General features: G+C 44.4%; 1 protein-coding gene across 8 annotated transcripts in view; it reads right to left on the bottom strand.

Moving 5' to 3' along the window:
• Nucleotides 1–1,511: 1,511 nt before the first annotated feature.
• Nucleotides 1,512–18,108, bottom strand: part of TMEM150C (transmembrane protein 150C) — a 36,904-nt gene continuing 20,307 nt past the window's right edge. For 6 of the 8 annotated variants that reach the window (XM_086464739.1, XM_086464737.1, XM_086464740.1 and 3 more), the window contains 3 exons: nucleotides 9,771–9,898; nucleotides 6,115–6,292; nucleotides 1,512–3,903 (listed from right to left, as the gene is read on the bottom strand). In XM_086464739.1, coding sequence (XP_086320865.1) covers nucleotides 3,695–3,903; nucleotides 6,115–6,292; nucleotides 9,771–9,898 — 515 coding nt within the window. In that variant the 3' untranslated portion in view covers nucleotides 1,512–3,694. Of the gene's footprint in view, nucleotides 3,904–6,114; nucleotides 6,293–9,770; nucleotides 14,103–18,108 lie in introns of those variants that run through there. The other 2 variants (XR_015183481.1, XM_086464736.1) reach the window with 2 other exon arrangements.

Below are 18,108 nucleotides of genomic sequence, written 5' to 3'. Positions count from 1 at the left end.
GGATACTTCCTTCAGACTCACCCATGGAAATCTGGTGCTAAGACGCCCCACCATGAGCTCTGTCATTTTTAGAAACAGTCTCCAAATTGTTTGTCCCCCTGTCCCAGAGGGATCTCTGGGGACCATGAGGGGATATGAGCTTCTCCCTGCAGACAGGGATGCTGGCTAAGTCAAAACTTTCAAAGTTAGGGGGGGTAGGATGCCCAAAGGAAAATGCCAAATATCAGCTATAATAACAGTAGGTTTGGGCTGCCACAAAAGCAGCCAGCCGTTGCTGCAGGCAACCTTTTTAGACCAGGAACAACTTAAATCTTGGCTATATCCACAGCAGGTTTAGGTACAAAACAGTACAACTTGCATATGGAAGCTGCTTAGAGCTACACAACCAGCCTACCAAAATGGAGTATATATAACTATAGCTTTAAAAATTAAATTCTAGACCCACTTCATGTTGCATCACAGTGCTGGGCTATGGGTTCCAACCGGCTGAACACCAAAGTCAGTTTGACTGTGTTGCTCAAGTATCTCCCTTAGCATTAATCCATGGAGCTCCTCAGTACCCAGCATCACCCTGTCACATGTTCAATAGCACTGGTCAGCTGTGAGCAAGCCTTGACAAACAACTGGTCCTGAGGACTTATCCTGCTGCATTTACTAAAACTCTGACCTTTTCGTCATCCTATTTAACTTGTGCCAGTTTATTTCAGAAGGTCATGGAGCTTTTCCTAATGTAGTAAATAAAAACACAACTTTGCTTTCATTGTGTTCACTCCATCCCAGTATTTAGGCTTCCTGTTTATCACCAGTGATCATAGCACCTGAAGGCAAATTTTTTTTTTTAAAACGTGCGAACACTGTTTTCTTGCTTTCACCCTCTCCAGTCCTTTCTTTAAGGCAGACAACCTTGTCCTGTCAAGGACGCTCCCTGACCATCTTACGATTTCAGTAGTTCAGTGGGGGTGCAGGAGTGAGAGCCACAGCTAGGTTATACCTAGTAACAGTGGAGGCAGAGGCAGTCTGAAACCCCAGTTCCCTGCTGCTGGCACTTTGTGTGTGGGTATCTCTTGCTACTTACTAATTTCTGTGCGGCTGTGCTTGAGCTTGCCCTCACAGACAGCCAAAATAGAATACTAACAGGTGTTGCCTTCCTGAGCTCTGATCTGCACCTACAGCTGTCCCCGTTGAGGGATGCTGCTATGTAGAGAACAAGATAGGCATTTTGTGAGGAAAGAACATCATGGCAGCATTGCCCTTCTAAAACTTTCATGGTAGCAGGTAAGGCTGTGAGGCAGCTATTCTGAATGCCTTCCTGGGCTGTGTAATGAGTGTGATCCTCCTCCTAGAAAAAGCCTGCTAATTGGCACTGTTAGAGTAAGTGTATCTGCACGGCTGAATAGTCCCTGGCTTCCTTAAGTGTTAATTTTAATCATGACACTGTAAATACTCACCTTTTGTTTTGCCTTTGCCATAAGAAAGCTATGCATGGGGTAGGGGACAAAAATAAAACTCACTTTCTCCATAAAAGCACTTTATTTAATGGTCACGTTTCAGTGTGTATCAGTTGTCATTTAGTTGTACTGAAATGTGCTGTTAGAAATACTCTAAGAAATGTACAGAGTTATCACCAAAAACCTGAAGTTCAGTTTGGATTGCATATAGGAAAAGGAGAGAAAGGAAAAAAAAAAAAATCACAATCTTTTTTTCCCTTTGATAAAATTACAAAATATAAGATTATAAACAAAGTATTAATTGATTAAAAAAAAAAAAAAAAAAGTCACAGTGTACTATTTGCAGTAAAACACCCTTAAAAGAAATGGCTATTTTGTGCTCCATATGCATTGAGTGTGTGTGCCTGTGTAAGAGGATCCCCACCTGCATCTTTTCCAGGCTGTCCCCTCGTGCCCTAGTCCAGGAAGAGCTCCCCAGAGGGTCTGCTGGGGAGCCCTGCGCCTTACGCTGCTGTGCCCTTGGGCCACCCTCAGCACATCCCGCTAGGAAAACTTGCCATTTATCAAACAGCTACAGGGAGGAGGCCTTTGTCAGTCCAATGGCAACCCTCTGTTGGCACTCTGCATTCATAACACAGCTTCCTGAGAACAAATTTTGGCCCACAGAAGATAAAGTAAAGGGCTGTCTGAAAGCTTTCTACTTACACAGAAGTTTTTCTCAACTGTTTCAGGAGAGGCCTCTCACCTTTGCAGAAGACTGAATGCCCTTGTGCCTTTTCCCTCTCTGTCAGAAATGGCATGGTGCGGTACAAGTTCCCCTTCACGTGCCTTTTGCCACCATTTTAATTTCTGGTTATTTTCCTGCAGCTCAGACAAGATGCAAACCTAAGCTGAACCTGACTGGTGGAGGAAAACAGGAGCCATATTCATGAGAAGCAACTCCCATTGCTACCCTGCCCAGCCAATACAGCAGCCTTCCCAAAATCAGGTTTTCAAACAGGGCCTTCGATCTCCTGCTGCTTCTTTGAAAACAGACCTTCTGTTTGAAAAACTCCCTTCAGGGACAGAGAAGCCCTTCTGGTTTCTAGTTGTGCTGTTCACTTTCTGCACCTCCAGCCCTCAGGCCACATCACCTAACCTCTGGGTCAGGACTGCCTCCCTGCACCTTGGAAGCCCACTTAAACCTGTGGCAGACTCCACTCAGCACAACTGGCCACACCGAGGGGTCCAGAGCCCAGGCCTAGTGTCAGCATGCCTGATGTTTGACTTCTAAGCACACAAGGAGCAAAACCAAACCCTATGCCCAGAACCACCTGCAACAGTTCTGTTCTCATTGCAGGCAAGCCCAGCATCTCTAATACAATGTTTTCCCCCTCAGGGAACAAAAAAAGCTTTTGAAATATTACACACGATACGTGGTGGAAGCACTACACACACACACTTAGAAAGAGCAGGCTTTTCTGGGTCATCTTTAGAGCACACAGGCATTCCCATCTTAATTCAGCACCTCACTTCCACCAGCCCCCACTGTTGAGTCTGAAATACGAAGCTGAGCACAGCACCCCACTGTGCCATCTCCTCGGGCCTGGGGACGGTCTGCCCAGCTACGAGGCAGTATTGGCCAAGTCTCGCTTCCTGATCACAGCACAGTTTCTCTCAAACATTGGCTGCTTTCCAGACTGGAAGAAATGCCTGCCTGCTTGCCAAAAAAGCCAGTCAGTTGGGATCTTCCACTGCCTGATTCCAAGTCAAAAAGAAACAGCCACTCTTTCTCATCCTACCAAGTTACACCAGTTGGCAACAAAGAAAACGACACAAGAAACACATGAAAGATGTAGTCTCATGACTCGGGAACTGGCGACTCCTGAAGACTCTTGGTGCCTGGAGAAGTCCTTTTCCTTCATCTCCTCCTCTGCAGAACAGGCTGAGGAGTGCCTGTCTAAGAGGGGCATCACAAGGACTGGCTGTTGAATGTTTTGAACAACAGGAGTGTGACAGTCAGAAAGAGTCACTGTTAGCACAAACTAAACAGCTTATGCTTTCTCGTGCTGCCACTGATAAGGATCCACTGCTCTTCCAGCAGACAGCTATTTTTGTTTGGCTCTTAATGAGACAAACACCCTCAGAGCCCTTTGGCAATAAGATCATGATTGCACATGAAAACAAACTCATCAAAAAAGTGTAAATGAGGTCATGTTTAACCCATGAGACCACACCTGCCCCCCTCCCCCCTGCCAGAGGACAGGCTACACCTGATCTGTCTGGTACTCAGAGGCTTCCGATAAGCTTTCGGAAAAGCTCAGAAAGTTTTCCTGGTGCTCAGAGCAAACGATCTCAAATCTGTAGTGCCTGAACTCCACTGCAAAGGTGCCGTAGTAGCACAGGAAGCACATGACCAGGCCCCACTGGATCCTGGAAGCATGCATGTGAATGCCCTGCGCCATGAGGATGAAATCTGGAACACGAAAGTCAAGGAGAACTAGCAGGAGCAGAGACACTGATCAGGATGACAGAAAGCCAACAGGGAAGACAATAAAATCTTAGCAATCAAAGTCATGTGGATGACAGTCAACCCAGCCAGCCATCATCAGGATAGTGCGAATGTGGTGCCAGAGATAGAAGGGATGTCAGGTGCCCACGGAGTGCAGCAGCTCTCCTATACAGACTCAGGGCTTCCTGATCCCATTCAAGCTGATAAACATTTACAGAGGGAACGACTTAGGCGCAGAGAAGACTTGCTCGAACATCCAACTAGCCAGCTGGAGCCAGCAAGCTGGGGATCTGGCTGTGGGCCCCCCACCTGCCAGGAGCCTCCCAATGGGAACTGGATCAGATGTCTGCACTGCAGGCAATGGGAACACCTTTCAACCTGCATTCTGCAATCTTTCATTCTCTTTAAATCACCTGCAGAATCATCCCTTGTTGTGAAATCTGGAAGCATCAGTCTACACAGTATGGCATGTTATACTGAAATGAAAAAGAATGCTGTCAGAGCCAGAAACTGTCCTCCAGGCTCATATACCTGTGTGCTTGGACTGCATATTGCCTGGCATCAGGGTCTAACTGCTGTGTCTCGAGTTGCCTTGGAGTACTCCATAAAAGCAATTTTCAGCTTCCCTAAAGCAGAGGACACCCTCCTGAGCTGGGGACCTGCCGTAGACCAATGCACATCTCTAAACCTACTGGCTCACCTGTCTCTCAGGATTTCCTCTGCAGTCCAAGAATGCAGGATCACACATCTTCACAGGTAAAACAAACAAGCAGCCTCTCCCATGCTTTAACTGCACAAAGCAGGTAATCAGAGACTTTTCATCTTGGGCTTAGTATAAGCAACCAAAGCTTCATTTCGATGAACAGCATTCTGTGTCTGGCTTTAAGGATCTTCCGCTTTCCTTGTAGTGCGAGGGTTATACACAAGCTGCATGGGACGGGGAGCCAGCCCCAAGCCTTCGCAAAGTCAGTGGGGGGCGGCAGCGGGAAACCTGCCTCAGCCTGTCCCCTTCCACAGAGGGCCCAAAGCCTTGAGTGCCAAGCAGCCTGCTTGGGAGGGCTGCGCTGGGAGCACCCAGCATGTCAATACAGGAGCAGCTATGCCCTGGCTTACCTGCCTGCTCCTGCTCCCAGCCTGGAAGAAACCTCTGAAGATGGCAGCGCAGGAAGAACCCAGCCCAGCTCCTACCCCAAACACACCCTGGGGGAGCTATGGGCTTGGGGCAAGGGGCAGAAGGGAGCACCACACGAACAGTCAAACTCCCATGTTACGTACACCAAAGCATGATGCTCAGCTACAAATTTTTCTAAGCAAGCTTAAGAGGCAACTGATGGTACATCTTCACACCAATCTGCTATTCCTCTGGACACTGGCTGAAATGTTCAAAACCAGGCAAGTGACTAAGGAACTGTTTTAAGAACAGGCTGTTCCCTGAAGAGGGGGATTAACTTATTCCTCCCCATTTATTCCTGCCCTCATGCTTATCCCAGCACTAATGTTGGTGCAACTATGCAGTGAATGGATCCACCCTAAACAAACACCCAGGACACATGAGTGCTGGTGTGAACAGAAGGGCTGGAGTGCGGCTGACAGGCACAAAGTGGAGAGGAAGCCACATGTACATCCAGTTTGAGTGATAACAGACCTCACAGGCCAAATCCCATTTGTAAAGCACCTAGTCTTACCCGAAGTCCACATGACACAGCAACTCTTGACTATAATAACTGTCTTAAAAGGCAGAGCTGGATGTAGCATGCTGGAGCATTTCAACAAACACATCAAAATCTTCTCATCTTCAGAAACCTGATTCATTCCTTTGTTCTGCTGAGATTTTTTTATCCTAATATTTTGCATAATCTTAAAAGCTACTGACTGCATAGGTAAGCAGTGGTGCCATTAAATTGCACAGAATCTATTCAATATTATAACCACTTTGGATATCACTAAGAAGTTTTAGAACTTTATCTATGAAGGAAGTGAGCCCATCAGTGAAGCAGTGCATCCTGGTAAAACACAAGTAGCAAAATGAGCCAATCATAGGATCATGCCATGAAGATAAGCTGAGTAGCATTCCTTTGAGATCCTAGGACGGATATGAGAAGTGCCAACATTCCCTGCTGCAGAGAGTGCTGGACATGTATACCTGACTTTCCCAGGAGCAGGACAAAAGGATACAGAGCACCACGCAGAGGGTGATGCTGGCTGACAAGGCGACTCGTGGAATCCCGACTTTCCGTCCCTCATTCTTCAGGTTGATCTTGAGGGTGAGAGCAGACTGGATCCAGCATGCTAAGGTCCCAAAGCCAAAGGTCAGCGATGTGCCCACATTGTGGATCTCCTCATCGTTTGAAAGCTAGGAACAAACAAAATGGTTATTGTTTGGACAAAACAGAAATTATCTGCTAGCTACATTGGATTGCTGCTGAGGTGGTGTGTTGGGTTTGTGTGGCAGGGTTTCGGTAGCAGGGGAGGGGCTACATGGGTGGCTACTATAAGAAGCTGCTAGAAGCTTCCGTGGCTCCACATCAGACCTGCCTCTGGCCAAAGCCAAGCCAATCAGTGATGGTGGTAGTGCCTCTGTGATAACATATTTAAGAAGTGGGGAAAAAAGAAACTATGAGAAAAACCTGTCACAGGGTGGGGGGGCGGGGATACGCGAGAAACAACTATGCAAACACCCAAGTCAGTGAGGAAGGAGGGAGAGGAGGTGTGCCAGTGCCCTGCAGCCCGTGGTGAGATGGCAGGCTGACCCCCTGCAGCCCATGGAGGTTCACAGTGGAGCAGATGCCCACCTGCAGCTGTGGAGGACCCCACGCCAGAGGAGGTGGTTGTGCCTGAAGAAGGCTGTGACTCTGGGAGAAGCCCGCGCTTTAGCAGTCTGTTCCTGAAGGACTGCACCCCCTGCAAGGGACCCACGCTGGAGCAGTTTGTGAAGAACTGTAGCCCATGTGAAGGACTCACATCAGAGAAGTTCATGGAGAACTGTCTCCTGTGGGAGGGACCCCCACACTGGAGAAGAGGAAGAGTGTGAGGAGTCCTCCCCATGAGGAGGAAAGAATGGCTGAAACAACATGTGATGAACTGACCACAACCCCCATTCTCCGTCCTGCTGTGCCTGCTGGTGGGGAGGTGGCAGAGAAAATCAGGAGCGAAGTTGAGCCCAGGAAGAAGGGAGCGATGGGGGGAAGGTGTTTTTAAGATCTGGTTTTATTTCTCATTATCCTACTCTGATTGGATTGCTAACAAATTAAATTGATTTTTTTTCTTCCCAAGTCAAGTCTGTTTTGCCTGTGACCTTAATTGGTGAGTGATCCCTCCCTGTCTTTGTCTCGACCCTTGAGCCTTTTGTTATATTTTCTCCTCTCCATCCCACCACAGAGGAGTGAGCGAGTGGCCACGTAGTGCTTAGTTGCAGGCTGGGCTTAAACCACAACAGGCAGGATAGAGGACAGTGGGAATACAGACAGAGATGCTGTATCATTTCTTCTGGAAGAGATGTAAGCTGTAACATAACCAAGATGCGTTGACAGATGTCACAGTCAACCAGATCTCCTGGCCAACCAAAGCCCAAGCACAGTGTAAAATGCAGTTGCTTGTGGACTGCCTCCACAGCTCCCTGACAAGACTGACCAATGCAGAGTTCAGAAATAAATCCTTCCCTGTCTCGATATGATGGCCAGGGCAGGCAAAGACAACCCACTGGGGCCTTGTACAGCTCCCTGCAATGGAAGCAAACTGTGCAACCTTCAGTGCCAGCTGCATGCAGCAGGTCTCCCCAGGGCAGAGGGTAGCCAGAGCCCTGACACCTCCCTTGAGCTAGCACAAGCCAAAACACAGACACATGCTCCTGGTTTCACAAGTTTCTCCCACGAAAAAGCTTGACTGCCTGTTACCTCTCCTGCCCATCCTCAACCACTGGGGTCTGAGGCAATATGAACCCAACCTCTGTGGAGTGCAAGTGCTTCTCTATTCCTTGGGCTCCTCTGTCTCATGGGGCTCAGTGACTGTGCAATACTCAAGGCAAAAGGACAGCCAGGTTCATGAGCAAGAATCTGCAAAGAGATCCCTTGAGGCTGCAAATCCATTCAGAAAGCCCAGCACGGACAAAACTTAAGCCAAACAATTTCACTTTTCCCTCTGCCTCTGAGGCTTTTCTAGAAAAGAAACCAGCAGTCTGTAATTCCTCCCTGCAGCCTTGATTCCTGTTCGGTGATTTAACAAATTCCAGTCAAATTAGACACAATCTACATGGTAACAGTCTAGTTACTGTGCCTCCACTGATCTCTCCCCTCTCCTCCCTACCTTGAGGTTTTTTTCAAGGGTAGGTCCAAATCATAGTACAAGCAAAAATGGGATTAGGCTGCCTTTCCCAAGGTAGCCTGCACTGCAAGGGACTCACAGCCATAATGTCCCTCTAGCCTGCACTGCAAGGGACTCACAGCCATAAAGTCCCTCTAACACACCAAATCTGTAGTTTTCCAGAGATATGATTTAATGCCACATTCAGCTTAGCAGTCGGCCAGGGAAAAGCATGGACCAAGGTCTCATTACCACATGCTTTCATGATTTGGCAAAAGATATAAGCAAGGATACAGGTAACTAACAAGGTGTGGATAATTAGTTGAGAATTTATAACCAGGCGTGATTCAAAGTATCCACTTTTAAATAACAATCATTTGCTCTGAGGAGCAAAAAAATGAAGGGGAGGTTGAAGCTGCTTCCTAGTGCCTGCCCTGTACTAGAAATACTCTTCTCACACCCAGGCAAGGCTGTTACAGAAGCCTCATGGTTCCTAGCTGGGAAGCTCTTGTGGAAAAACAAGACTCCCAAGTTTTTGGCTTGTGCTGTGGAGTTAGGAAGACCAGGTCCAAAACATTCAAATTATCTCACACCTCATTTAAAAAAAAAAAAAAAAAAAAAGCAAGCACAAAGTTCCTGCAATTGCTCCACAACCCAAACAGGTACTCACCCTTCACAAAACAAATACCTTTCCTGTATTGGCAGGAAAAACAGCTCCCTGCCTGCAAAGCCAGGAAAGAAGCCAGCCTACACTGACCTTTCTCAGTTTCTGCCATTATTAGGGGGTCACTACTTGCACCCCAGCGAGAGGCACCGCATCAGAGACAGCAAAGGGATGGTGAAACCCAAGTGTCACTGACTCTAATGCCTCAATTTTCACTGCAGACCTAACAGACACACTCATGGTCACAGTGGACACACAGCCCTTCAGAGCCACGTTGTGGCACTGACAGCTTGATTGCTTGTTTGTATAATGTTGTAGAACAGATCAAGAATGGGAGGGATCTCATCCAGGCACTCATCACATCAGAAGCCTTTGAAGTCGTAGCACTCCTCTGCTGTGTCCCTCTCGTGGCCAGGCTGAGGACAGGCAGGAGGTAGATTTAAACAACACATGTTTTAAACGGACACTGAGCTGTCTGCTAAATCTGTTTGGGCAGCTGTGCATCTGTTCACACAGATGCATACGTAAACTTCCAGCTCAATCTTTTTACCCAGGATCATCTGTGCCAACACCCAGGGCTCAACAGGTTCCCTGCTCTGGCTCTTCACAGGTCAAGTGTAAGCACGCAGGTGCAAATCCTGCTGGGAATACATGAAAAATGATTGTGGCCCTTCATCTCTGCATGTCATGAGAAACACCTAAGCGGCAAACAGAGGTGGCAGAGCAGGTACAAGAAGGGCTGGGACACAGCCAGACATGTTATCTCCTGAGTTTACATCATGGGTCATTCAAAGACCTAAGCAGATCTAACCAGAAAAGCAGAAACCTCACAGCACAGACACAGCAGTTCAAGCCTGGAGTGCAGTACCTGAAAGTTGCCAAGTAGGGTCATCCCAAAAGAGGCCAAGCATAACGCCACCAGGCCACTGATGTTCAGCCAAGGGTTTAGCACCTTCGGCTTCAGCTGAATGAAACGCAGGACAGCCACAACAAGTGCTGAGAAGGAAACAGAATGCAAGGTGCATCATTAGGTAGAACATGCTGTGGTAAAAACCTGGCTTGAGGGCTCATAGACTCCTCACCCTTTCCACCCAGAGGGGAGAGCTCACTGCAGGCTGGCTAGTTTAGTGCTTCTGCATGGCCCTCTTCTGCTTAGTCATCAATGAGACTAAGCACAGGAAGCATTTATCTTGTAACCCAGTTACGAAAAGCTCCCATGCTTCTTTTTCTCATAATGTTTTCTATAGGAACTGGGTTGCAATTTTTCTTGGGGAAAGAAAAGCACCTTCCTATCTGCCTGTGAAGGTCCCAGCACATAATCTATCAATCATATACACACCATGCATTCACATTGCAGCAGCTGGGCTTGCATCAAGTTTCACTCCACTCATGAGCACCGAACTCTCTTGGAGGAGGTACATCACACTCTACCTGTATTAGGAAGTGTATGAACAGCACATACGTACTTCTGCAGGTTTTACCATAATGCCCACTGCCTCTTCTTCTTTGTAACAAGTTGCTGGTGCCAAGACAATTAGGCCAAGCGCTATGATATGATATATGATGCATACGATACGTAATATATCATATGATATAACATAACCCCAGGAGATATTCACATTGTATATTCTTGCTCTCCCTAGGTAATGCTGCACAGAACAACACAGAAAGCCAGAAAATCAGTTGGCCTTCAGATGGGATTAAAAACAGACCACTAAAAAGCAATTTAGTTGAACAGGGAAATTTGCTGGTTGCTGTTGAACACCTTATACTTATGCTCAAACTGACAGCATGCAGGTCATATTGTTGTAAAGTGTCTGCATTAGCAAATTAAATCTATATTTTCCACAAAACCTCTGATATAATACCTAAACATGGTGTCCTTGTTTGAGCTAGAAAAGAACCAATTCTCCATTCAATGATTTTATTTTTCAGCTAAGTCTCTTCTAAGTGACTGCACTTTCTGAAGTTAACTGCATATTTTCAGGTATTTTCAGATAGTGTCTGCTTCTAGCAATGCTAGTGCTTGATGTTTATAGTTGCTACTAAGGAATGGTATGCAGAAAGTCTCTTACTTATACTTGCTTCTACAGAAACCAAGGTCACTACTAGATCTTGTGCCTCATGTTGAAGTGCCAAAAGTGAAAGGGTTGTAACTAAGTAAAAAGGTCACACCTGCACGGAGGAGCAGACAGGACAGGTGATCCAAACCTGACCCATGAAGTATTCCATACATATCATACTCAGTATAAAGCTGAGGGATCAAAGGGTCAAGCCCCCTTCCTCTACGGACAATGTCTGAGGAGGACTCAGTCCTGTCTTCTGCCTTCGATCCCAATCTGTGCATTCCTGAATCCAGTTCCCGAATCCAGTTCCTGAATCCAGTTCCCATCTGCCACTGAGTGTAGTCTGGGACTTTCCCAGTGCCTGCCCTGCAGCATCAGTGGTGATGTGATCATCATCAGAGGAGTTTGATACTGGTTTTGTATATATTTTGTATATATCATAGAACCATAGAAACATTAGGTTGGAATAGACCTCTGCGATCATCAAGTCCAACCATTGACCTAATACCACCATGCCCACTAAACCATGTCCCAAAGTGCCATGACTAGATTTCATTATTTTCTTATTAATATTCTTATATTTTATTTTTATTGTTATTATTTCATTAAAGTTGCTGTAGGGTTTTTTTTCCCAATCCATAAGTCTCTCTCCCTTATTCTCTTTCTCTTCCCCTTCTGGGAAGGGAGAGTGGTTAATAAAGAGCGTCTGTCATTTGTTTAGGGGCCAGCCCAGCCTTAATCCTCTACACATGGTTTAGAAAAACAAGGGCACTGTAAGTGAACTTTGTTCCCCCCAAAAAGAGAATTTCTGTTTTCCATCCCCAGGTAATTGTTTGGGACAGCCACCCTGTGACTACTTGAGCTCACGTGCAGGAACTTTTTCTTTTCTATTTCTACAAGACAGGATCCTGAAATTATGTGAACTTTTTCTAAAACACTGACAGGAATCACAAAACGGAATTAAAAGGTCACCTTTGAACATTGCATGCAAAACAACAGCATTTTCAATACTCAGTAATGCCTATGTTTCTAGCAGGTTTCTGTAGTTTTCCTCTCATATAGAAAGGGCTTTGACACAACTAAGGTGGCCACAGGTACAAGCTAAAAGCAGCTCTCAGAAACACCCAATACAACAGAAGAAAGCTTGGCTTTATCCACAAAGTAGAGAATAGAATAGAATAGAATAGAATAGAATAGAATAGAATAGAATAGAATAGAATAGAATAGAATAGAATATTTCGTTTGGAAGGGACCTACAACAATCATCTAATCCAACTGCCTGACTGCGGGAGCTGCGTGAGGACACTGACACGATCAATGTGATCTATCAAGTGAACCCTTATTTCTGTGTTTCCAGTGCAATTTATAACCCTCGACCACACCAAATAAATACTGATTGGCTTCATCACAAATAACAGCCCATAGTCCAACCCGATTGGCCACATTGCGAGTCATGTTCAAGTCACGTTCACAGATGTTCACACCCATCTTCTTCAGAAATTAAAACTGCGTCATTAATGGCGGCTGTCTCTTCTTCTGCACCTGCAAGGTGTTCATGCCCCCTGCACCGGAAGTTGTTTGTGCTTTCCGCAGTTCCGGTACGTCCCATCCCAGGCTCTCTGAAAAGGCTGGATTGTTCACATGTCCCTTATTTCATAAATGTCCTCCCACACATCCCCCTTCTTTTTTTTTTGAACAATCCAGACTTGTTTTACAGCCCGCTCGACCATTGAGCTTATGTACCATAGGATACAAGGTAGCATCAGCAGTACAATTAATATCATGATAACAATAAGGATACCGTACTTTACCCAGTGTAGTAACCATTCACTTATACCCCAAGAACTCAACCACGTGTCCAACGGAGAACGATCAATGCCAATCTTTTCGATATTCTTTTGCAGATTTTGTATGTGCTTGTGAATTGATTGAGAATGATCAGAAAGATTCATGCAACATAATCCCTCAAATTCTTCGCACCCGTGACCTAATGCCAATAACAAGAAATCTATGGCCGCTCTATTCTGTAATACAGCATGTCTAACACTATCTACATCTTCCAGCAATTCTGTTAGTATGCTTGAGGTCAGATTAACTTGCTTAGCAGTCCAGCATGCTAAATGCAATAGTTCTCGCAAGGCATTGCCTCCAGCAGCTCCTGGCAAAAATAATGATAAAGCAATTCTAGAAGCCCTTCCCAAAAGCTGCACGTTACCGTTACAATCAGGCGTCAGCTGTGGTAAGTCTCTCTTTAAGCGATTACGACTTCTAAGCTGTAGTATAGAAGGTGCAAAAAGTGTCAGTTTACCAAGATAACATGGTCCCCCAATTACTTTTTTCGGAATCCCTTGCCACGCTCTATCTCCGCAAATTAAAAAGATACCCTCCGGTAACGCCTTAGCACTACCATTGTTCCAAATACTCACTTCGTTGCCTAGTGTTTCCCATCCAACTGCTCCATCACAGTAACCATTTTTGCTCCTGTAATCATACCATGGGGAAGGACTGGTTACGTTCGTCCATCCAGTCCAATCAAATTTTTTGTGCACATCGCCTCCTATAACCATTCTACCTGCAAAGCCAAAGCAAGAAGTATTGCCATAGCTAGAACCTACCAAATCTAATTCCTGTGGATCCCGCGGTAATGTTTTGTTGAGGTGTTGAATGATCAATGCCGTTGCCAACCCTGTCATATTTTTACCTCCTTTTTTACAATTAGGCAGAACCTGGGTTTGTTTGAATATTGCAAAGCATATGCGATTGACAACACTTTCGATTAAGATGGAACTATTTGAGACAAACCCGGTCCAATCTCGTGGACTGAAATATGGAACTCCAACCAAGCATGTTCGAAAAGGATCAGAAGGAGTGGCCATAGATAGACAAAAGGCATTGTTCCCTGTTTCATTGGCTCATGTTACCCACATATTCTGTAGGATGTCAATTCTATGCAGAGCAGTTGTCATCATCAGTAAACTGCAGGCTATCACTGTTTGTCTCCACATCCTTGTTTGTCCAGTATATATGGCCTCACCCACTTTGCTGGAACCCACAGTGGTCCATTACCTGTAAGTAAGCACATATATCCCCTACCCATTACTTTTAATTCTGCTGGTCCTTCCCATTTTCCTGTTTTTTAAATCCTTATAGAACACTAGGCCTCGTGTTTCCTTCCTTCCAGAACGAACCCATTCCTCTGCCGTGCATTAACATAGGTGGCTCCTCACTGTTCCCTGCTAAACGTAAAAAATTCAAAACATACAATGCTTTCATTAATCGATCATTAGGTGACCAACCCTGGGTTCCTCCTTTTTGCTTTAACAACATCGCTTTTAGTGTCTGGTGAGAGCGTTCAACAATTGCCTGACCGGTAGGAGAGTGAGGTATACCTGTACGATGGTTAATACCCCAAAGATCGCAAAAGCGTGCAAAGAGAAGTGAAGCATAAGCAGGTGCATTATCTGTCTTAATTTCAAGTGGAATACCTAAAACAGCGAAGCATGCATAAAGATGTCGCTCAACATGTCGTGTGGTTTCTCCAGTCTGTGCGGTAGCCCAAATTGCCATAGAGTAAGTATCTATACAAACATGCACATATTTCGAACGTCCAAATTCTGCAATATGAGTTACATCCATTTGCCATAGCTGAAGCGCATGCAATCCTCGTGGGTTGACACCTTGACCCAGACCAAAGCCTAATTTCTGACAAATCCTGAAGCACAGGATTTAACTATACCTTGTGCATCTGCTAAGGGAATATGGAATTGTTTGTGAAGCACTTTAGCTGACTGATGGAAAAAATCATGAGACATGCGAGCTTGTTGAAATGCATCTACAGGTGGTCCTGCCCATACAGGTGCTACTAACTGATCAGCACAGTTATTTCCTACTGCTAAACCTTCATTAACTAGATGACTACGAATATGCATGATAAAGTAAGGATCAGAACGCATGTTCAATAAATGCAGTAACTGACTTAACAATTTGCCTAAAATTGGATTAGATACTGTTTTTAACATAGCTCTCTCTAAACGACGCACTATACCTACTACATACAATGAATCAGAAACAATATTAATAGGTTGTTGCGTCCAGTTTGAAAATGTCCATACCACCGCTTGTAGTTCAAGAGTCTGTAGTGAATCGTTTGAGCCTCCTTGGATGATGTGTTCCTCCCAGGTACCTGTAGGTGATTGCCATGTACTGACAGCCTTTTTTGATTTTCGTCCTGCATCGGTGAATATTGTAAGTCCTTCCACTGGAACCTCAGATAATTTTGGAGTTGAAACAAAATCTTGATTAGTTAAAAAATGTTAACATTTTGTGAGCAGGAAATTGATTAGTTAATTGGCCTGAAAAGTCACATAATGATGTTTGTAATTCCATAGAATGTCGTAAATTCCAATCAAGCCAGACAGATGCAACTGGTAACACTATTATTTCTGGATCTTTCCCTGAAATCTCTAGTAGTCGTGATCGTCCTTTCATAATCAGAAGAGCAAGTAATTCAATTCTTGTTACAACAGTTTTATGTAATTGCCTAGGTAAGAAAAGCCATTCCAAAATTCATAAAGGGTCAGTTTTTGATTTGTCCCATTGCATAATAAGAGCAAATGGATATTTTCTGTTTTGACTAGAATTAACAACCATTAACATAATTGGTTCATTCTTTACAAATCTTGATCCATAATGAGATGTTAATTTTGCTGAAATTGTTTGTAATACAGGTTTTTGAGATGGGCCGATTTCTCTAAACTCATTTGCATGGTTGCTCGTTCCCAACAGTTGAATCAGAGGGCTTAAATCATCATTAGTAATTCCACAAATATTTCGTATCCACTGGATGTCACCAACCAATCTTTGTACATCTGACAATGTTTTAATGTCTGTTTTCAATTCAATTTTCTGTGGCCTTATTTGGGATTCAATTATAATCCATCCTAAATAGTACCATGGAGCTTTTTCTTGAATTTTTTCTGGAGCAATTTTCAATCCTTTTTCTCCTAATTGGGCGATGAGTTCAAATATGAGCATTTTTGTGAAAAGCGGCAAAGTGCGGTCAACAAAATATCTTCTATATAATGGTAACAATAACACTGTGTCTCACTCACACATTCAAATATTGATAACCAATTTTTACACTATCACACAAGGAGCTCCTTTACACCATTCACACAAAAGACATAAGAAGACACTTGCAAATATGATTACTACAATAGCAACCACAGCACCAAGCAGACTAACCCCATTCACGTAGTTAAATATCAGTGCGAGTGGTGAAAATACACGTTGACATCAATGCCAATCGGTGCACAGTGTGAACATTTAGCAAATTACAGAAACAGACCAGAGAGAATACCTTTTTCCGTAGATGGACCGTGTCTGCCCCTGCAGCGAGCCAGATGAGTCAGGGAGCCCCTCCGAGAAAGGGTCCCGGGGCGCGCCTAGGGAGTCCCGGTCCTCATTGGCTCCTGCAGCCGGACAGAGATTGTCGCATCTGGGTTGCCAACTGAATCTGAGAAAACTCAATAACAACTACGTGTTATCAAGCAGGTATTTTCCATTCTCCATTGCACTTCAAGAAATCTGTCAAAGGCTTTTATATGTTTTATGCAGACCCCCTTTTTCCATCATCTTTTTTAATTAGATTATCTTTACAAGCAACTTGAGCTCTTTCATAATGAACACTGCTTTTCAAATTACACAACTTTATAGGCAACCTGTAAATGAATCCTGAATTTCTTTGCCTGCTTTAGATAAAATGTATCATATTTTACAGCCAGTTAACATCATGAATAAAAATAGCATTTTGAAGCTTTATCTTTGACCAGACACATACAGATCATAAGACAGTTTAAAAAAAAAAAAAAATTAGTTTTAGAACAAGGACCTGCTTTGACCCTATTGTAACGACTGAAAAATTAAGCACTTTTTAAACCTGCCTGGCAAGCACAAACCTACAGTGCGATTAGAATTTGGTACACCGTGTAACTGCGAAAGTTTGATTTACAGAGGGACTGAAATGAGTTTACATTGGCTCATAAGGTGACCCATTGTCCTGCAATTGAAGCATCTCTTTTGCTTGCCTCCCTCCTTTCTATCTATGAGGGGTCGAACAGCACTGTATACAGCAGCAGCAAGTAAGAACGCGATACCATTGGTGCGTTCTATAACTTCAAGCATATCAGCTACTTGTGCATCTCTGGGTAGGGTTCTTAAAGCTCTTTTTGTTGTATCATTAGCATTCTCAAAGGCAAACATTTTAAAAACCTTTTTCTTCATTCCCTCATCCAAATCTGGATGACTTTTAATAACCTGATCTAAACGATCAATAAAAGAAGGAAAACTTTCTTGTGGACCCTGCTTAATATTGGCAAAGGTATATATCTTTCCTGGTTCCCTGATTGAAATTATTGCTTGGTAAGCTAACTGCTGTGACAATTGTAATACCTCTCCTATAAAACCGTGTTGTAAGCCTGTATTTGCAAAAGGACCTTGGCCCATTAACATTTGGGCTTGTATACCATACAATGGATCTCCCTGCTGCCGAGGTCGTGCAGCTTCGCGGTTGCAGAGTTGCTGCCATGCCTTGGTAAACATAAGCTGTTGAGAAGGGGACAAAAGAATGCTAGCAACCTGTTGTGAATCATATGGTAACAGAACATCTGCTGTAAAAATAAATTGTAATAATTGTTGAGTATAACTAGATTGAAGCCCATATTGTGATACTGCTGAATGTGCTTTTTCAAGGATTTTCCAATCAAACGGTTCCCATTTTCCACCTCCTGCCTGATCTGTAACGATAGGAAAGGCAGAACGAAGAAAATTTCCTTCAATTAGGGCATCACGAATAACTCCTTTCCATCTTCGTCCTGCTTCTTGTTCATTTAATAGTGTATTTGACAATGAAGCAGTTGGCACAGGCATTTGCGACAAAGGCACTGGTAGTGATGACGGTACAGCAAAAGGATTATGAGTTGCAGCGTTTTCTGGAGTCTTCTTGTTGCTGTCCGCTGCCGTATTGAGTGCCGATAGTTTGTTTATGAGTTGCTGTAGGACTTTATCAAGCAGCTCCTTTTTCTGCTTTTGTTTCGACATGATCCCCGGAGAAAGAGAGTCTTCCTGTAGGCGGGCCGCTGT

This window comes from Leptosomus discolor, chromosome 4 (genome assembly GCF_034619465.1).
Source record: "Leptosomus discolor isolate bLepDis1 chromosome 4, bLepDis1.hap2, whole genome shotgun sequence".
NCBI lineage: Eukaryota > Metazoa > Chordata > Aves > Leptosomiformes > Leptosomidae > Leptosomus > Leptosomus discolor.
This window is presented reverse-complemented; position numbering and strand designations above follow the sequence as displayed.